General features: G+C 39.8%; 1 protein-coding gene across 17 annotated transcripts in view; it reads left to right on the top strand.

Annotated features, from left to right (window-relative positions):
• Positions 1-1,108: 1,108 nt before the first annotated feature.
• Positions 1,109-22,069, top strand: part of POC5 (POC5 centriolar protein) — a 42,722-nt gene continuing 21,761 nt past the window's right edge. For 9 of the 17 annotated variants that reach the window (XR_011558353.1, XM_070743175.1, XM_070743183.1 and 6 more), the window contains exons 1-9: positions 1,116-1,183; positions 1,367-1,511; positions 3,556-3,657; positions 5,921-6,023; positions 13,166-13,276; positions 15,506-15,702; positions 17,784-17,960; positions 18,157-18,273; positions 19,337-19,516. Coding sequence is in view for 15 of the 17 variants with exons in the window: in XM_070743175.1 (XP_070599276.1) it covers positions 3,574-3,657; positions 5,921-6,023; positions 13,166-13,276; positions 15,506-15,702; positions 17,784-17,960; positions 18,157-18,273; positions 19,337-19,516 (969 nt within the window). In the remaining 2 variants the exon portion in view is untranslated. Of the gene's footprint in view, positions 1,184-1,366; positions 1,512-3,555; positions 3,658-5,920; positions 6,024-13,165; positions 13,277-15,505; positions 15,703-17,783; positions 17,961-18,156; positions 18,274-19,336; positions 19,517-22,069 lie in introns of all 17 variants that reach the window. The other 8 variants (XM_070743181.1, XM_070743188.1, XM_070743185.1 and 5 more) reach the window with 6 other exon arrangements.

Genomic DNA, 22,069 nt, shown 5'->3' with positions numbered 1-22,069 from the left:
GTTGTCCAGTTTATTCAGGAGCTGTCTGGCAGTTATTATAGTTTATAATTCCAAGAACAAAACTTTCCTCGGGCAGCTTAGGAATTCGGTCTATTTATTTATTTCTTTATTTATTTAAGGGTTGAGAGATCAGTCTGATCAGCAAAGGCGGCTGTTAAATTATACTTTTCAATGGCTTTTATGTTCCCATAAGACATCATAAAAATAGGAAGCAGCACCTGGCTGTCAGATTATATAGAAATATCATATCAAATATCATAGCAGATATACTGTATATAGAAAACAAATTCCTTTTCATTTTTAAGTAATTCTATTATTTGGTATATTTACATGCATTGTTTAGCAACGTCAATTACAGTGGCCTATGTTTTCCAAATAAATTAAACTGGTTTATTGTTAAGTTTTTGATCTGAATTATATGCTACCCAAAGCCATTGTTTCTCAACTAAAGGCTTATTACAAAAGTGAGTGTAATGAGTCTGTTCTCCGCCAAAATGCCTTGCTGGTTTTCACATATCCACACACACCAAACCGAACAGTTTGGACTTGCTTTACTGATAATAAACTGAGAGTAAAGAAAATAAAGGGTTTCTCAGCTTTTTTACGCCACGTTTCTGGAGGCGCCTCGTGGTGGTTGGAAAAAGCTGCTCTAATAAAACAGCCGTTATTATTAATTATTATTCATATTATTTCAGCGACCTCCTTCACAATAATTTCAACGGTCCCAAATAACCGAAACAAGTCGTCGAAGTCCCGTCCATCCCGCCTCAGTCCTGTCAACGCGGCCCCTGTCGTTATCACGTGACAGCCATTAAACTGTCTCCTCGGCTACCCGCCTCTTGAGCCCGGGCTTCCAACCAACGGGCCAATCAGCACGGCGCTAGGGCAAATTCTATTACAGCTTCTTCATCTTTGTCCGGGACTCCAGAAAAAAAAAAATCCCAGTCTGCAGTTGGAGGCGTTCTGTGCTTTTTCATTGGCTGCCGTTATCGGCGAAACCCCGCCTCCGAGTTTCTTGGCAGCTCGTCGATTGGGGTAAGTAAGTGGCTGGAGTGCTTTGTCCTGTCAGCGGGCGTTTAACAAAAGGACTGGGACCAATCGCGGTAGCGCTCTCTTTCGGGGCAGTCGGTTTGAAACCGCCAGGCTTTTGCTGGGGAGAAGAGGAGCGGCGGCGGCTGTTCAGGTGAGCAGGGGGAGTCTGCTTGCGATGTTGGGGAGGCGGGAAGCCCGAATGAGGCGCAGGAGGGAAAACTAAACTGGGGTGCAGAAGATAGGAAGTCACCTCTAGAGTTTTCCTGCATTTAGCCTGTATCTTCCTAAAGCTGGAATCTTTTTCCACCCGGTTTCTTCTTGCACTTCCTCGCAGGCGTAGTTCACTCGTGGGATTTTTCAGATTGTGTCCAACCGAAGGGTGCCGTTATAGATGTGCTGACCCACAACTACAGTTACGGGTGGGAGGCCTCAGGCTTGGAAGGATGGTTTCCTCATCGGGTCGACTTGTCTTTCTAGATGTAAGCTCATCTCTATTTTATTTATATATTTGTCAAACAATTATAGAATGGTAACTTTTATAAACATAACATCAGAAAAGTAATGATAAAAAGTAGTGATAAAAGACAGTAGGACAGGGACGTCCCTCATTTATTTATTTTTATTTATTCGAATTTTTTTAATGCTGCCCTTCTTAGACTCAGGGTGTCTTACAACATACATACATACATACATGTATTTATTTATTTTGTCTAGTACATAATGTAGGTATGTGAAGATATAATATTAATATGCATGAATAAAAGATTAGAAAAACATTAGAAATAATAATATTCATATTCATGAGGCTAGTAAAACATAAATAGACATTAGGACAGGGGACGGGAGGCACACTGGTGCACTTATGCATGCCCCTTACTGACCTCTTAGGAATCTGGAGAGGTCAACAGTGGACAGTCTAATTTGGGTCCTCATTTTACCCATTCCTTGCAGACCTCTTAGAAAGGGGGAGAGGTCAATTGTAGATAATCTAAGGTTAAAGATTTGGGGGTTAGGAGTAGAAAGCACAGAGTCAGGAAGAGCATTCCAGGTGTTGGTCACTCTGTTGCTGAAGTCCTATTTTTGCAGTCTAGTTTAGAGTGGTTGACATTTAGTTTAAATCTATTACGTGCTTGTGTGTTGCTGCAGTTGAAGGTGAAGTAGTTACTAGCAGGAAGGATGTTTTGTTATACGATTTTATGAACTATAGTTGACTTAACTTATAGTTAAGTCTTATAGTTTACTGTAATAGTGAGTATAACAAAGCCATGGTTTGCCAGACTCTGAGCACCAGCCAGTTCCTATTACAGGTAGTGTTCAACTTAACACCCATTTGTTTAGTGACTGATGGTTTGGCGTTACAACAGCACTGGAAAAAAATGACTTAGGGCCAGTTTTCACACTTAATGATCATTGTAGCATCCCCCATGGTCATGTGATCAAAATTCAAAAGATTGGCAACTGAAGGGATATCCGGAAAGTAAAATTACAAGGCACGTAGTTCTCGCAGGGAATGTTCACGGGGATGTTGGTATTATTATTGTGTAGCAGGAAGTCAGCAGAAAAGAATGAGCAGAGCCAGTGGCAGGGTATCCAGCAAAACTGGAAAACAGGGAATTATCAGGGAATTTGTGAAAAAAATGGAATAAATCGGGGGTGGGGGGGGGCAAACTATTAACCCTGCTGTTGTGTTCACATTTACTATACACTTGTACTGTTTTGGGTGTAACAAAATGTAACAGTCAACATGTAGCAAAAAGTAAACAAAATAAAAAACCCCACACTCATATTAAGAACTCTTCAAATGAGGAAAAGGCAACCAAAAGTTTCAGATCCGCATGACAAATAATCTACATGGTCTCAAATTTCATTTGGGTCATATAGACCTGAGCATAGGAGCAGGGTTAAAATGCTTAAAAGTCAGGGAAAAATTGCCAGTCCTGGCAGAGTCAAGCAAAAATGAGCATAACTGTGCTAACAATTTGCTTCCTCAGCTACCGATATTTCTCCACGGCTTAGCCATTTGGTATGAGGTCATCTACGACCACGCCTTAACTAGATCGCACATTACAGGAAAATGTCAGGGAAATATCAAGGAACTTCAAAATGCTTTCCCCCTGGACACCCTGCAATGGTCAGTAGATCATTGACTGGCATTGTGAAAGTTAGAGATAAGTGTCCTCATTCTGTTTCCCTCCAAGTGCTGCCCAAGAATTTTGACCGCTTCAAGACTTTCGCGGGTGGTCTCGGAACACATCCACTGCGAAAATCGAGGGAACACTGTAATACCAACTTCCCACATGAACATTTGCCGTGAGAGCTATGTATTATAGTTTTTGTAGCACCAGCAGGTTTCTGTCTTAGTGGATAAACATACCAAAGAAACTTTTTTCTATAGTTTGATTATAGTATTCATCACTAGCTAACTAGATTCAGAGAACATTTTCTTTGCTTGATTTATTTCGAAAGCCAAAATACCTCAGTTACTGATTGCAAGTAAAGTTCAACTTTCTGGACTTTTTACAGGAAGTACTTTAATGCAAGATGTCATCATCTGAAGAGAAAAGTGGAAGTCCTGTTCTACCAAAAGATTCTGATCGAGGCAGTTCTGTCTCTTCTGATCTTCAGGTAAGCCCAAAATGTATGCTGTTTCTTTGTTTATTTTAAGCTCATACAATATCTTGTAAATGTCAATCTTAAAAATTACTTTGTTAGAAGCTGCTATTTTTATATCAAAATTACTTTTGTATAAATCCAATTAACTTGCAAATGCAACAGTATAGAAGAAATATAATATAAAAATTAAGACATTAAATAAAACCTTAATCATCCATGCATTTTGAATTCACAGTTGCATTAGCATAACATGCTAATTATGAATCATGGTTTAAAACCCCATTTTCTTAGTGCCATGTGTGAACACAATGAGCGCTGTGAGAGAAGTTTTTTTTTAAAAAAAGACACATCCTTTCTATGCAAAATAAGGTGTTTTTTCTATAATGACTGAACTTAAACAAACACGCTTTAGTTTCTGGATGGTCCCTGCTGTCTATCTGAGTTCACAATCAATCTTCACACAGGGTTGTTGTTAGGATGAATTATCACCAACTGGAAACCTAGCTTGTATTCCACCTAGTTTTCTCTACCGTTACTATCATAGATCCTCCTAAATATGGATACAAGCCAGATGAAAATTAAAAAGAGCATTTAGGATTTGTCTTTTCATCTTGTTTGCTTCTAGGTTTTCAGCCAAGAATAATAACTGAAGCTAAATTTCAGGCTTGGCTTAGCAATGTCTAGTTGGTCAACAACTGTTGCCTTGGAAGCTTTTAATGTGGGGTATTGTTTTTTTTTTGAGGTTAACTCTGCTTATTGTTGATTTGCTTACATTTCTGCCTCTTTCTATTTAAACAGTAATAATGGCAAAATAATATAGCAACAATGTAGATTGTGTATTTTTCCTTCTGTTCATGTCCAGTTCTCAGATGGAAGGAAAGCACATATGCATGACCTATTTTATTAGATATTTGTGTATGTGCATATAGTGCTATATCCTGACTGTGAGGATGTGTTTTTGTAAGTTACTTGTTCCTGTGTACCTATCATGATGATGGAAGCCATGACTACACTTGTTTTTATGTTAGCAAAAAGATGAAAGAGACTAAGACATATCTTATTTTGCCATGAATATAGATTTTTAGCATGTAATAATAATAATAAAGCATTCATGTAGTTTTCATGCTGGGAAATCTGCTTAAGGGTCCCCTAATCTTAAAAGAAGCTGAATAAAACTGCATAAATACTGAGTAGAATTGTAGTCCAAAGCTGAATTCAGCAAAAGGATAAAATATGGGTAATGATAGGTTGTACAAAGTTAAGCCTAGAATAAATAAACCACATTATGGCATAGAATAATTGATTTTGAAGAAGCATTTTAAGATATCTAATCTATTTTTTCAATTCTGTGCCAAAATTTCAGTGACTTTCTAAATTTATCAGTGGTTCTGAACCTGGGACCCCTTTGGGGGTCAAATGACCGTTTCTCACGGGTCGCCTAAGACCATGAGAAAAGACAAATTTCCCATGGTGTTATGAACTATAGCTTCTATTCTGGTGCTTTGGAGCACATTTTTTACAATCCGACCAATCAGGCGTTTACAGTGGGGGTGTCCCTCTGACCTTCCTGCCAATCAGCTTAAAGCTCTGTTGGGAGAATTGGCTCTAGGCTTATGATTGGGGGTCACCACAACATGAGCTTTATTAAGGGGTCACGACATTAGAAAGGTTGAGAACCACTGATCTAAATTGTACTTTTTGTGTGTGCATATGTGTGATAGTTTAACTATATGTAATCTAAATTTTGTTGTGATGTGTTGGTATCTCTTAAGGACAGTGCACTTTGGTAATAGGAGATTGATATAATTCACTCTATGCAATTACACATTCTGAATTTACAAGAAATATATTTGTAGTAACTTCCTGAAGAAAAAGCTACACTTGATTTCAACAGTGTTGTCAGTCTTTCTTCTTTTGAAATGAAGGAAATGTTTCTGAGAGCTTAGGTACTCCTGGATGAATCTGCCAGTAGCAATTAGTAACATGGTTGTTAAGGGAAACTGGCTTCTCAGAAGTTAAAAAAAAAGCTAACCATATGACCCCAGGACTCTGCAGCCATCCTAAATATGAACCACTTGCCAAACATCTGAATTTTCATCACGTGACCATGGGGATACTGCAACGACAATAAGTGAAAAGTGGTTGTGTCATTTTTTTTCAGTGCCTTTATAACTTATAAGTAAATGACCTGTTGTAAGTTGTCAAGAGTTATGCACTCATCTGGTAAATGTTTTCTTTCACTTAGCAACAAATATTTTTATTTTTCTTATTGTAGGATGAATATGAAGAGTTGCTTCGTTATGCAGTAGTTACCCCCAAGTTTAAGACAAGTGGATTACGACAATCAGATCACAAGGAGGCTCATCAGATACCTGCAGGTAACATATTTGAAACTGAGCTTTTTTCAACACATAAAGGCTGACTTATTATATAAACAAATGAAAGGTGCAGGACCACCCATACTGAAATTTGAGGATCCATGTCCCAAAGGTGCTTTTTCAAGAGGCAACTGGACTTTCTGGTTTTTCTTTGAAGATATTTTGCTTTTCATCCAAAGCTGAGGTAGCTTCTTGGATAAGAAGTGGAAAGTCTTCAAAGAAAGCCCAGAAAGATTAGTTGCCCTTTGAAAAAGCATCTTTGGGAGAACCATGACCTGGAGGATTGAGTATCTCAATAGACATTGAGAATCCATGGCAAAAATAGGATTTCTGGTTGAATAGGCTGAAAGCGTGGTTTTTAAAGAAAAAATTGGTATCTAAATTATACAGTGTTCTCTTGATTTTTGCAGGGGATGCGTTCCGAGACCACCCGCGAAAGTCGAATTTCCGCGAAGTAGAGATGCGGAAGTAAATACACTATTTTTGGCTATGAACAGTATCACAAGGCTTCCCTTAATACTTTAAACCCCTAAATTACCATTTCCCATTCCCTTAACAACCATTTACATTATTACTCACCATGTTTATTTATTAAAGTTTATTTTAAAAAATGTTTATTAAAGGCGGATGAAAGTTTGGTGGTGACATATGACGTCATCAGGTGGGGAAAACCGTGGCATGGGGGGGAAAACCGCGAAGTATTTTTTAATTAATATTTTTGAAAAACCGTGGTATAGACTTTTCACGAAGTTCGAACCCGCGAAAATCGAGGGAACACTGTACTATGTAGTTTATTGCTTGAGAGTTATATATATGCTTTTGAGCTAGATATTACCCTGAGCTAGCTATCCACTAATGAAACCTGCAAAAATTATAGAAAGTTAACTTAAGCAAAACCAAGCCCTCGGTTCATCTGGTTCAGTCTCATCTGTGAAGATTGACTGAAGGTCTTCAGGATTTGGAGAGTCCAGAAATTGAAATTTGATGAGTCCTGGTACAGTGATCCCCCGATCATTGCGAGGGTTCCGTTCCAGGACCCCTCGCAATGACCGGTTTTTCGCGAAGTAGCGCTGCGGAAGTAAAAACACCATCTGCGCATGTGCAGATGGTGTTTTTACTATCGCCGCAGCGAGGAGCCGAAGATTGGGGTTTCCCCGCCGCCCGCCGTTTGCTCGTGCCGCTTCCCAGCTGGGAAGCAGCGCTGGGGGTCTTACGGACAAGCGGCCGGTAACACCCCCAGCGCCGCTTCCCAGCTGGGAAGCGGCGGGCGAAGGGCGGGCGCGCGGATAGGCAGGCGGCGGACAAGCGGCCGGTAACACCCGCAGCGCCGCTTCCCTGCTGGGAAGCGGCGCGAGCAAACGGCGTGGGCGGGCGAAGGGCGGGCGAGCGGCAGCGAGGAGTTTGCGTGGGCGGTGGGGAAACTCCTCGCTGATGCCCGCCGCTCGCCCTCCCGCCAGCAAGAGGGGGAAGACCCAGGGAAGCCGCCCAGCAGCTGATCTGCCCGGCGCCATCTACGCATGCGTGCCCATAGAAAACAGGGCGCGCATGCGCAGATGGTGTTTTTACTTCCGGGTTTAAAAATCGCCATATAGCCATTTCGCAATGATCGGGGTCGCAATACCCGGGGGATCACTGTATTTCTTCTGAGATATTTCATACTTTATCACACAACTATATGTAGGTCCTTTCCATAACTTAATTACAATGTTTTCCAATAGAAATATACTCACAATTTCTGTGATTCTTATACAATTATTTTTAATTTTCCTTTACTAAAACATCCAAATTAAGATGCTTCTGTTAATTTATAGTAAAATTTACCTCAAAGAGGTTTTATGGCATGATTTGACAGCTTGTATGTCTTGTATTTTTTTTCAAATATCCTAGATGAAATATTGTTGGCTAAGCTAGGTATAGAATTTTTCATATTGAACCACAGTGTGAATGTGATAATTTACTTACATGAAAGATAGATAGATATGTATTAACTTGCATAAATCAATGGTTTTTAGCTAGGAAATAATTTTTGAGGCATTTCTAAATGTATCAGTTCTATGAATATCTACTTTTCTCAAATATTAAATACTACTTTAATTCATCTAAAGACATTAAAAATATGTTACATCATTATAGTTCTAATGTTCATAGGCACCTTTTGTTTAAAATAACACCAGTTAATTTTTTTATTAATTTTGCAAAAAGAAGCAAAAGTTAGAATAGTTTTCAGCGTTCATACTAGCACAGAATCTAACCTGCAGTAGGCCTTCATAAAATGTTTGTTCCACATATATAGTTGTATAACATCTGCTGTACACTTCTAAAGGAGATGTTTAACATCAGTTTGACCCAGCTGCATAATGGTAGCCCCTGGACCCTGATTAGAATTCCAGTTTCTGATTTTGGTTCACAATTTGGATTTGCATAAAAACAAAACCTACTTGTTTGTCCAGGTAACAAAAAAAAAGCTTAAAGAAAAACTCTTCCTCCAAGGAACCCTCTGTTAAAAATATTTACGTGCGTGGTTATTTATTTATTCTGCAGATTTATATAGCTGCCCATCTTAAATCACTCTACGAGGTTGACAAAAATCTAGATAAAAACAAAAAATGTGAAACATCCCCAATTTAAAAATGATTGTGACATCTCACAATTAGCACCAACATCATTCTGTGGGACTATAAAACTGTCTTTTACTCACAGAAGGTTAGATTTTTTTTGGCTGTTATACTCTTAAGTCAAGGTAAAATTCAAAAATTTTCCCTACCTGTTCTGGGGGCTTGGTGGGCGTGGCAGGGGAAGCATATTGCAAAATCTCCATTCCCAACCCACTCTGGAGCCAGCCAGAGGTGGTATTTTATCTCAGTTTCTGTTCAAGAAATTTAACTTTTGATACCATTTACCCCAAAGAACCACAATGAGTCTAGGATGACAAAAGGCAAACGGCCCAGACCACACAAATCTAATTCCTAGATTGTACCAAAATTTTCACTGTTCCCACCCAGTTCTTCTCCCCTTTACATATTGAATCTGCAGACATCTCCCATTTATTTGGTGCTTAATATAAAACATGATTATGAGTATAATAGAAGCTTTTTTATTTTATTAAAAATATAATTTATTAATTTATTGAAAAGGGGAGGGGAAAGGGGGTTACAAATTCAAAGGTAGGGGGAGGGGAGGGGAAGGGGAGTACAATTATAGGGAGTTTGAGAGTAGGAATTACACATATCCATTATATTCCATAATATATATACCTTGTACAGCACTTCATATTGTTACAGTAGTTCTATTCATGTTTCATTCTCGGTTTACAGTTTGAATAGGCAAATATATAATTTATTATCTATATCTTGCGTTGCTTAGTAAGTCTATTCAAAACATTGAAATATAATTAGTCTTATTGTATTCCATAATTTTTTCCTTCTGGTATATATTATTATTGAAACTTTTCTCTTTTAAAAAGAACTCTTAAGATTTTGTCAAGTTAACAGTAATGTTCCACATAACTGCATATATAAAAACTGTAGGAATAGAGTACTGAATGAGGAACTAGCATAGCTGTAGAAACACAGCTTCTTAACAGCATATTGCAGAAACTGCTAAGATACAAATAATGGGAAGATTCTAGAATTCTTAGTATTCTAAGAATGGGGTCAAGATGTCTTGACACTAATGAGAAAAAGAGTATTTTGCAAGGCTTCATATCAGCTTCGTATTCAAGTCCTAACCTATTATGATAAAATATTGCCCAAAATTTATCTATTTCCTCTTCTCTGAAATCTTCTGGAGAGGTAGCTGCAGAGTTATCAAATACTAGTGGTAACAATACTTTCCTTGTTTAATGGTGATGTTGAGGACTAATTACCATTCTCCTGGGTGAGTTTAGCAGTCTTCGTTGGTCAAATACTTGTCCAGAGAAGTTGGACTGAACTGTCTTAAGTGTAGAAAAAGCTGTGTAGCCTATGGTGAATGGAAGGCAAAAAGTCTTTTTGAGAGGATCAACTATAGAAAATCATTATATTCATCATGTTTGCTACATGTGTTTATTGTGGGAGTTGGGGAGGTGAGGTATTTGTTTTTGGAAATGATAGACTTTGAATAATTTCAAATTGATGGTGAGACCACACTTGGAGTACTGTGTACAGTTTTGGTCACCGCACCTCAAGAAGGATATAATGGAACTGGAAAGTGTGCAAAAAAGGGCAACAAGAATGATCAAGGAAATGGAGGACCTCTCTTATGAAATCAGGTTGCAATGCCTTGGTCTCCTCAGCCTTGAAAGATGGCGTTTAAGAGGTGACAGTGTATAAAATCATGCATGGGATAGAAAAGGTAGAGAGAGAAAAAATATTTTCTCTGTCATACAATACTAGGATGAGGGGGCACTCCCTAAAGCTCATAGGTAAGAAAGTGAGGACAAATAAAGGGATATATTCCTTCACCCAAAGGGTCATTGGTCTATGGAATTCACTTCCAAAAGAGGTCGAGACAGCTGTCAGCCTTACTTCAAGGCAGGATTAGACAGATTCATGGATGCCAGGTGTATCGGTGGTTATTGAAACGGATGTCCAAGTGCCGTCTCTGTGTTGGTTGAGGCAGGCAGGATTCCCTTGGGTACCATTTGGTGAGAGTCAAGGGAAAGGGAGAGGTTTGCCTTCTCTTTCTACTCAAGATTCCCATGGACAATCGGTGGGCCACTGTGTGACACAGAATTCTGGACTCAATGGGCTTTGGCCTGATTCAGCATGGCTCTTCTTATGTTCTTATAATGCAAAATAGCCTACCATAAAATACATTGACCAAATGTATGTTGTTACAGTCAGACACACAGGATATTCTCTTGTTGATTTTGTTGTCTCTTATGTTTGTGAATGATTTTGGGTGGCATAGTGTTAGCCATTAGTGATAGATGCCTAAGAAGGAAAGCCATATTCCCTTGTGGCTTAAAATGCCATCTGTGCTCCCACACAAATGTAGGCACAGGGAGGGCCATGAAAAGCTTTAAGAATAGAAAGGAGGAATATAGACAGATTGAAAGAAGAATGAAAGTAGAAAATGATAACTTGGAAAAGATCCCAGCTAGGTAAGTACATTGCATTATAACTAATTATATTTTTAATTTCAAAAAGCCCTTCAGCCCTCTCAGGGTGTTTTTACCTTTAAAAATGGCTTGGGAAATTGTGATGCCATCATGTTTTCCTGTCTGATTTTCACTAGTATTTTTCATTTTATGAGGTAAATCATGGATTGTAGTTGATTGAGCATGTACAGAAGTTGATATCTGCAAAAAAAAACCCCCAAGACTCTAAGGATTAGATGCAGTACATTTTGACAGGTGGCTCTTCCCTTGAATTTAGATTTAAGGATGATTATATTTAAAGCTAGTTTTGATACTTGATGGGGGGAAATCAGAATAAAGTATGCCATAATGTTATATCTTGCATTTGAATGCTTTAGCATGAAGTTTAATTTCCTGCTCTGTGTTAATCAGCTAAATCTCAAAATGTGTAAGGCTACAGTAGCTACAGTGGAGCAGTGGCACGTGTAGGTCTATTTTGTATTGCTTCTCAGCAAGGTGATGATATTCCAGTAAGGAATACTTGTGTTTCCGTAAATCTGCTCTAAAGCTTGACCTTCTTCTGAAGTACTTTATCAAACTTGTGATGGTGCTATTATCTATAAACTGGCACTCGTTCAAATGGCCTTTTTAAAACTGCAATATACTACTAGAAAGATTTTTCATTCAGGAAAGACTAGTTGATTTACACAGTGGTTCTCAACCTTCCTAATGCCGCGAGCTTTTAATATAATTCCTCATGTTATGGTTACCCCCCCCCCCAACCATAAAATAATAAAATTGTTAGGAAACTCTGGGTGGGTTCTAACTTACCTTACTGCCGGTTCACTTCCTTTTGTGCTATGTGGCCATGCCTCTTGAGCCAATTAAAAAATAATAATAATTGCAAAAAAAAAAAAAAAAAAGCATCCAAAACAAGATGGCAACGCATATGCAGTGCTGGAAATTCAGCTTCTGCATATGTTCAGAAGTTCCCATTGTACAGATTTTTTTTTTTTGCAGTAATTTATTTACATGTGGGTGAACCCACCTGGAGACAGATAGAGACTTTCAGAAATACAGTGGTACCTCATGACCGGTCGGACGTCTTCATGATGTCAAAGCTCTGCCCATGGAATTCCCTATTGGGATTCCCCACCTCCTTTCTAGCCTCCAGATCGGCTGAAAACGCCGTCGCCGATCAGAAAAACGGCGCTCCACCGAGTGGCGCCACCCGGCTGTAACCTTCTGAAACAGCCGGACGCTTCTTGGCGGCGTTCGGGAGAACATCGAGAAGCCCCCCGGCTGTTTCAGAAGGTGACAGCCGGGCGGCGGCGCTTCTCAGCAGCCTCCGGAACCCGAACATGAAAAGTTCAGGTTCGGGTTCGGGAGAACATCGAGAAGCCCTCCGGCTGTTTTAAAAGGTGACAGCCGGGCGGCGCTGCCCAGCGGAGCGCCATTTTGTGATTTTTTTTTTCTTTTTGAATGGATTAATCGCTTTTACATTGTTTCCTATGGGAAACAATGTTTCGTCTTAGAAACTTTTCGCCTTACGAACCTACTTCCGGAACCAATTAGGTTCGTAAGACGAGGTATTACTGTACATTTTTTCTGATGGTCTTAGGAAATCCCTGTGAAAAGGTCGTTCAACTTCCAAAGGGGACGTGACCCACAGGTTGAGAACCGCTGATTCAGAATAGTCATGTGAGAAATGCATCCCATAATCTTGTAGCCCCATTTCATATAAACTTAGTAGATAAAATAAGATAGACTTTCCTCGTATTAGTATTGCTGCCTGATTGCAGTCTTGCTACTTCTTGCTTCTATTCATACCTGTATTTTACTCTGACTTCAAGTAATAAAAGTCTGTGCATCTGTTTCCCTAGAGTTGAATTCCTTTCATAGCTAGCTTCTCTTCTCTCTCTTTTTTTAATCTATTAATAGGTGGCATAGTACAATTAGGTGTTACCGATTGCTAGCACTAATGTTGAAACAGAAGACTTCGGATCAATGGGGAGAACAGTGCAGAACTGAGTATTTGATTCTGCCTGTCTAAATATAGCCAGTCTTTTTTTATCTGAAATAGGAAAGAGTCCAGAAATGGGTGACTACAGGCATGAAAGGACAGGAGTGAAATGGAGGTGCCATGGAAGAACCCCAGAACTTGCACCAGCTAGTCGAACAACAAGGATAGAAGGTATAAGTACTAGGATGAGAAATAGGATAGCCTTAGCAGTTATGTTAGCTTATTATATAAGCCTAATTTGGTGATGATTTCTTTTGGGTTTTACACATAAATCCCCGTAGTGGTAACCTGGTTGTATCCTTATACACCTGTATGTCTCACTTAATCTAGTCCACTATGGTCTTCAAGTATATTTACTTGAAAATCTGTACAATTATTATCTAGTTATTAAGTTACTTCTTATTATATGGAACCCCTTTTATTCAAAAGTAGCTTCTCTAATGAATATGAAGCTGCCACTACTTTTTAAAAGTAAGTACATTATTTTACTTCCTTCCCTTTTTTGAAAGAAAGGAAAAGTAACACTACAGAAGCTTATTACATATACAGCTTTTCTATTCCATAACACAGTGTTTCCCAACCTTGGCAACTTGAAGATATTTGGACTTCAACTCCCAGAATTCCCCAGCCAGCATTTGCTGGCTGGGGAATTCTGGGAGTTGAAGTCCAAATATCTTCAAGTTGCCAAGGTTGGGAAACACTGCTAACACATTTGCAAATAACAAAAAGAGGTGGAAGGGACCTTAGAGATCTTCTAGTCCTGTGATGGCGAAGCTAGGGTATGTGTGCTACAGGTGGCATGCGGAACCATAGCTGCCGGCATGTGAGCCTTTGGCCTAGCTCAGCTCCAGAACACATGTGCACATTGGACAGCTGATTTTCAGCTCACGTGGAGGCTCTGGGAAGGCATTTTTGGCCTCCAGGGGGGCAAGGGAGGGCATTTTCACCCTACCCAGACTCCAAGAATGTCTCTAAAGCCTAGGGAGGGTGAAAAATGGGCCTACTGGGCCCATTGGAAGTCAGAAAGTGGGAGTGGAAGGGGGTCACATGCGCATTTGCAGGGGGCCTGGTACATGGGGGGCATTGAATTATGGGTGTGGGCATGCATATGCCAACACGCACGATAGCATCCATTCACACACTTTTGGCACCCGAGTTCACCATCACTGTTCTAGTCCAATCCCCTGTTCAGACAGGAAAACCTATAACATTTCAGATAAATGGCTGTCCAATCTGTTCTTAAAAACCTCCAGTGTTGGAGCGCACACAACTTCTGGAGGCAAGTCATTCTATTGATTAATTGTTTTGTCAGGAAATTTCTACTTAATTCTAGGTACAGGGGGTGGACAAAGAAATGGAAACACCTGACTTTTTGGCATCATAGTGTTTGGACATGTTCAAATCAATCAAAACTTGACATATTCTAATGTTTTTTTTTAATTCTGTTACTTGGGGTTTTTTTAACTACCTTTTTTTTTTACAGAAATTTAAGGAAATTGGTAATAACCTTCTAGAAATGGCAGACCTCTCAGACTTTGAAAGAGGCCAAATTATTGGTGCTCGAATGGCAGGGGCTAGTGTAACAGAAAGTGCCCGAATGTTTGGCATTTCAAGAGGTAATGTCTCAAAAGTAATGACTGCTTTTGAAAGAGAAGGGAAAACGTCCTCAGCCAAGCACAGGTCTGGTCGAAAGTCGAAGTTGTCTGAGAGAGACCATCGGACTCTAAAGCGAATTGTTAGAGCGGATTGCAAGACCACAGCTCCTAAAATCACTGCAGAGCTCAATAGACACGTACAGAACCCAGTTTCCACAAAAAACTGTTAGAAGGGAGCTTCACAAATCCACGGAAGAGCTGCAAGGTGTTTCCATTTCTTTGTCCACCCCCTGTATGTTCCCTCTTTGATAACTTTCCATCCATTGCTTCTTGTCCTGCTTTGGAGAATAGATTGAACCCACCCCCCCTCCTCTTCTTTGTGGCAGCCTCTTACATATTAGATAAATGTATACATATTACGGCAGAATTTAAAAGACATTTCTCTTACCCAACACAAATAATCTATTTAAAGAGAGAACTTAAAACAAAAAAGATGTGTATTCTTTACAGAAACTGCCAGATGTTAAAATGTATTACTTTTTTAAAAAGAGTTACCGTTATTTAGAATAACTGGAGCTATTCGTTTTAAAGTCTGTTATAGCAAAAAGGATATCTTTAGTCCATTAAAGATTAGCAAATTTGTTGTAGCTTAAGACAGTAAGAAGCCACAAGGGCTTTTTAGCATTGGGTTTTTGCAGAAGCATTGGATTTTCTACACACTTTTGTTTTCAATTCATACTCTGCAAATCCAGGAAAATGTAGTACAGTAATACAACATACTGTAGTTGGTTTTTTGTTTTTAAAGTTTCAGCATCAGTAAAGGAGTCATCTCCTATGGATATGGAAGGACTTTGCCCAATCCGTTCGGAAGCAACTTCTCCACCAGGGTCCTCATCTAGTCAAAGAGATCTTCAAGGGACATATGTAACTGACGTGAGCCTTTCCGATGATCGAGTGACCCATATAGAGAGCATTCTTGATCTGTGGAGTGGCAGCCTTAAAGTAGGTAACTTGTGTACTACGTGTTAAATTCTGCTGTGGATAACCTGGTTCAGGAGTCTCTAACCGTGGCAACTTTAACCCTGGTGAAATTCAACTCCCAGAATTCCCCAGCCAGTTTGCTGGGGAATTGTGGGAATTGAAGTCCACAAGGCTTAAAGTTGCCAAACCTGGTTTATTGTATCTTATTTTCCTTAGCCTTTGTTCTGAAATATTATACCGGCCCCCTAGGCCTTTACAATTTTATGCATGGTATGTTTGTATGTATGATTGTTTTTTATATAATGGGTTTTTAACTGTTTTTTAGTATTGGATTTTGTTATATACTGTTTTACTACTGTTGTTAGCCGCCCCGAGTCTGCGGAGAGGGGCGGCATACAAATCCAATAAATGAATAAATGAACACATCTCCTTTTGACTATTGTGTCTATGCCATTGTATAATAAATCTTTTTTTAAAAAAAAATCAAAGTTAATATAATTATGTTTACATTTAAAGAGCTAGCAAAGGAAAAAAGGATATGGGTATAAATGTTGCTGAGATCTCACATGATTGGGCCCAATCGCATTCTTCTAAGAAATAGCATAATAATAATAATTCAGGGTGTACAAAGTATAGAACAAGGAAGGAAAAGCAACATACCATTTCTCCATCCATTGCAGTTGTGTGCAAAATTGTTGATCTAAACTGTTTTTAAATGGCTTGGATGTCAGGTGGCTAAGAAGGACCTGACCCTTCCTGCTACTTTTGGAATTCGAATTGCTTAGAATGCTTTCATTTTAAGTTACATTAAACTAACTTAAAGTAAAGTAACTTAATGTAACTTTATGCTTAGAAGTTACATATACAATCTGAAACTACAGCAGAGGTCTTTAAACGTGGCAACTTTAAAACTTGTGGACTTCAAGTCCTAGAATTCTCCAGCCATCTATTCTGGGAGTTGAAGTCCACAAGTCTTAAAGTTGCCAAGTTTGAGGACCCCTGCTCTACAGAACATAGCATAAATTTAAATAAATATGTACAATAAGTGAATACTTTAAACAGAAAACATGTATTTACTTTCTTTTTCAGCTGCTTCCTTTCTGATATTTAAAGAGTGCAGTTGTATCTCCCTACAGCTTCTTTGTTCCAAGGCTAAACATTCTAGGTGCAAGTTCAGTCTTTCATCATAAGATATATTTGCTACAGTCACTCTGTACCTTTCCAATTTCTCTGTCTTTTAAAAAGTGCAGTGCCTGGAACCATACATAATACTTGAAGTGGGATTTCATGAAAGCACACTGTTACTTCCAAAGACGACATTCAATTATGTTACTGTTGATAAAATAAATATTTCACTCTTTGAACACGATTTTTTGAGCCAGAAATATAATTGCTAGTTATTTCACCCAGTTCATGTTGATTTAGCTTGGTAATTAGGTTATGGATAACTTTGAAAAATGCTTTGAATCAATATTTATTATTCCAGGCAGTGGTTCTGCCATCTACAGTGATACTTTGTCTTACGAACTTAATTGGTTCCAGGACGAGGTTTGTAAGGTGAAACGTTCGTAAGACAAAACAATGCTTCCCATAGGAATCAATGGAAAAGCGATTAATGCGTGCAAGCCCAAAATTCACCCCTTTTGCCAGCTGAAGTGCCCGTTTTTGCGCTGGTGGGATTCCCCTGAGGCTCCCCTCCATGGGAAACCCCATCTCCAGACTTCCACGTTTTTGCGATGCTGCAGGGGAATCCCAGCATCACAAAAATGGGCGCTTCGCTGGCAACGGAAGTCCAGAGATGGGACTCAGCGACATCGCAGCATCACAAAAACACGGATGTCCTCGAAACCCCACCTCTGTACTTCCGTTGCCAGCGAAGCGCCCATTTTTGTGATGCTGGGATTTCCCTGCAGCATCGCAAAAATGCGGAAGTCTGGAGGTGGGGTTTCCCATGGAGAGGAGCCTCAGGGGAATCCCACCAGTGCGAAAACGGGTGCTTCGGCTGGCAACGGAGGTGGGGTTTCACAACTTATGTCCTTAGCCTTTAAAACTTCAGCCTGATCTTTATTTCTCTACTAAATAATGCCTTCACTTCTTTTAAGACTAATGTTTTGACTGAGCTGAGGAAATGGAAACTTCATTTTATTGAACATCATAACTTAGAGATGAGACAAGAAAGAGAAAAGCATGCAGCCGAGATGAGACAATTGACTAACCAGATGGAGAACTTGAAGGAATTGCTACACACATACGAGATTTCCTTAGGGAGGAAGGATGAGGTAACAAGTTCTAATTTACATGAGGAATTTTTACATGGTCCCCATTTTTCTTATTGGTTACTATTAAGAATTGCCTTTGCAGCAAATAATAGTTTTGAGAGCTAATTTTTTTTATCCCTGGTCTATGTGCTTAATTTTAATGACCAAGTTCAAACAAATTAATTATGCATTTTCTAATTATTATTTTTTTGTTCAGGTAATTGCAAATCTAACAAATGCAATAGAGAAACAAAAGGACCGGATAGAGTTAATGAAAAAATTCACAAAATGGCGACTTCAGCATTGTTTGGGCAAACAAAAGGCCAAAGAAGAGGTTTGTATGGATTTGCTCATGTTAATCAATTTTTTTTTAAATTTGAAAAATTGTATTTTAAAAAAACGATCAAATTAACAGTTATATGTGGAATACTTTGTTCTCTTTTCTATAAATAATCTGTCACTATAACTGCATTTGCATTCTGTCTAAAATTGATGTTTGCACCTTACGATCATGTTATGGCTTGTTTAGATTTATGTTACAATCATCTGATGAACATCAAAAATGTTACATTATTCATCCTTTTTGGTTTGTAATGTCAACAAAGCATAAGATCTGAATTTTAACATGCCCAATGTCAATTCAATTTCTGTTTGATTCCATGCTGGTTTGTTTATAATTGTGTTATAGTTTATACAGTATAAAACAGAGGTGAGTTCCTTCCTGTTCGCACCAGTTCTATAGAACCGGTAGTAAACTGGTGGTAATGTCACCGAGCCAGTTCTGTCAGTTCCGGTCCGTGGTTGTTGCCATCTTTTTTTGTTGTTGGATTTTGTTTGATTTTTTTTGCTTCTGCGCATGCGCAGTTGAGGTTTTGGCACTGCATAGGCGTCGCCATCTTGTTTTCCGCTTTTTAAAAAGAAATGTATGCGCAGAAGCTGTACCCACACACAAAGCAGATGTGCGCATGTGCAACCACACAAAATGCAATGCGCGCACAGCCACGTGTGGCGGAGGATGAAGTGAACTGGCGGCAAGGTAAGTCAAAACCTACCCCGATATAAAAGTGCTTTACAGATACTGCAATATATACGTACAGTGTTTCCTTGATTTTCGCGGGGGATACGTTCCGAGACCGCCCGCGAAAGTTGAATTTCCGCGAAGTAGAGATGCGGAAGTAAATACACCATTTTTGGCTATGGACAGTATCACAAGCCATCCCTTAACACTTTAAACCCCTAAATTACCATTTCCCATTTCCCATTCCCTTAATAACCATTTACTCACCATTATTACTAAATTCTGGTATCGTACAACTATAGCGCAGGCAGAATCCTGTTTGGAGAAGAGTTAAAGTGTCATGAAATTCAGACCTGCTTTGCTGACATTTTTTTTCCAGTTGTACGCAAACAAACTGGCTGACCGGCTACATAAATTAGGCTTGATGAAGAAATCCTGGGCGATTTGGCGATGCCACTGTGATACAAAATGGAAAGAAACCGTGGAAAAGGCTGCTCAGGCCAGTGTGGAATCTCTGCGTACTGCACTCTCCAACGACTATGAAGCCCAGCTTCAAACAGTAAGGAGTTGAGAATATTTGAGAATGTTTAGCCTTGGGGAAAGAAGTCTGATATGATAGCCCTCAGTGTTGTTATCTAAATTGGACAAAAACTGGTTTTGACAATACAGTACAGTGATACCTCGTCTTACAAACGCCTCGTCATACAAACTTTTCAAGATACAAACCCAGGGTTTAAGATTTTTTTGCCTCGTCTTACAAACTATTTTCATCTTACAAACCCACCACCGCTGCTGGGATGCCCCGCCTCCGGACTTCCATTTGCCAGTGAAGCACCCGTTTTTGCGCTGCTGGGATTCCCCTGAGGCCCCCCTCCATGGGAAACCCCACCTCTGGACTTCCATGTTTTTGTGATGCTGCAAGGGAATCCCAGCAGTGCAAAAACGGGTGCTTCGCTGGCAACGGAAGTCCAGAGGTGGGGTTTCCCAGCGAGGGGAGCCTCAGTGAAATCGCAGCATCGCAAAAACAGAGAGGTCCGGAGGTGGGGTTTCGAGGACATCAGTGTTTTTGCGATGCTGCGATTTCACTGATGCTCCCTTCGCTGGGAAACCCAACCTCCAGACTTCCGTTGCCAGCGATGCGCTCGTTTTTGCAATGCTGGGATTCCCCTGCAGCATCGCAAAAACACAGAAGTCCGGAGGTGGGGTTTCCCATGGAGGGGAGCCTCAGGGGAATCCCAGCAGTGCAAAAGCAGGCGCTTCGGCTGGCAAAAGGGGTGAATTTTGGGCTTGCACGCATTAATCGCTTTTCCATTGATTCTTATGGGAGACATTGTTTTGTCTTACAAACTTTTCGCCTTAAGAACCTCGTCCCGGAACCAATCAAGTTTGTAAGACAAGGTATCACTGTATTTCACTTTAAGACAGTGATGGTGAATCTATGGCACAGGTGCCACAGGTGGCACGTGGAGCCATATCTGCTGGCACGCGAGCAGTTGCCTTAGCTCAACTCCAGCGTTCATGTCTTTGTCAGCCAGCTGATTTTTGGCTTGCACAGAGGCTCTGGGAGGGCAATTTTGGCTTCCAGAGAGCCTCTGAATAGGATGGGGAGGGCAGTTTTACCCTACCCTAGCTCCAGGAAAGTCTTTGGAGCCAGGGAAGGGTGAAACACAAGCCTACTGGGCCCACCAGAAGTTGGGAAACATGCTGTTTCCGGCCTCCAGAGGGCCTCCAGGGGACGGGGGAAGCTGTTTCCACCCTCCCCAGGCATTGAATTATGGGTGTGGACACTCGAGCATGCACGACAGCGCACACGCACGCTCTTTCGGTACCCGAAGAAAAAAAGTTCACCATCACTGCGTTAGGAGAAAGGACCCATAGGATTTACTTCCAGGAAGGGTTATTGTAGGCAGAGATGACATTCTGATTATCTGCTCCATAAAGTACCGCAAAAGGACAAGGAAACAGTAAGCAGCCTGAACTTCTGGTTTCCTTTTGAGTGCAAGACTGAGCCCCATCCCCAAATGGGAAACGGTATACAGTTTTGGGAAAGAGCCATTCTGCTTGAACTCCTTCCATTTATCATTGTAGTCACACCATTCCTGTAATATACACAGTGTCTCATCTTTTTAAAAAAACATTGAACGATGTACCCTTCCCTTACAGAAACAAAAATTTATTAGTACTGATTCTATTTTACTTGTTTCTTTTATTGAAAGGGGCCCCAATTACCATATTTTTCAGAGTATAAGAGAACTTTGTCAACTTCCGTCCCCTGTCCTATTGCTCTCCTATATCTCCTATATCTTTCTTCTATTCCTATATCTATTCTTCTATTCTTTCATTGATATGTTCTATTGCTATACCTTCTTTTCTATTCTTTCTTAGATATATTTTACTATGAGTATCTCCTCTATAACCTTCATCATGTATTTTACTATGTATATATAGATATATACCCACTAAAACCCTCATTGTGTATTGGACAAAATAAATAAATTTTAAAAAAAATCTTTTTCCTCCCTAAAAGAGGCTGAAAATTTGGGTGTGTCTTATACTCTGAATGTAGCTTTTTTCAGCCCTAACTAGCTGCTAACGATATTCCCAGCTCTTTTCTTGCAGGCTATTTCATTGTTTCTCTCTGCGAAGAATGTTTTCCAAGCCCTAAGTCTTTGCAGGGTTTTTTCCATTGCTCTATTTGTTCCAAATGTTTCTTTTCAGATGCTAATGATGTTCCCAACTCCTATTGGCTTGCAAGCTCTTTCATTTGTTACTCCCTCTGAATAAAGTTTTTTTTAAAGCCCTAACCAGGATATAAAATAATGTGCTGGCTAAGGACGCTAGCCAGATAAAATACCCGATAAGCAGATTATTTCCCCTATTTTCCTCCCCCAAAACTGAAGTGGGTCTTATACTCCGAAAAATACAGTGACTGCAATTTTCCCATACCTCAATCTTTTATCAAATATGCTACCGTGTTTCCCTGATAGTAAGACCCCCCCGATTGTAAGACATATGGGGGGTTTCAGGGGGGTTGGCTAATATAAGCCATACCCCGAAAGTAAGACATATGTCTTACTTTCGGGGAAACACGGTACTAAAAGCGAGGGAGGCG

This window comes from Erythrolamprus reginae, chromosome 2 (genome assembly GCF_031021105.1).
Source record: "Erythrolamprus reginae isolate rEryReg1 chromosome 2, rEryReg1.hap1, whole genome shotgun sequence".
In the NCBI taxonomy this organism is placed as follows: Eukaryota; Metazoa; Chordata; class Lepidosauria; order Squamata; family Dipsadidae; genus Erythrolamprus; species Erythrolamprus reginae.
The sequence above is the reverse complement of the archived record's forward strand: the minus strand, read 5'-3'. Positions and strand labels throughout refer to the sequence as shown.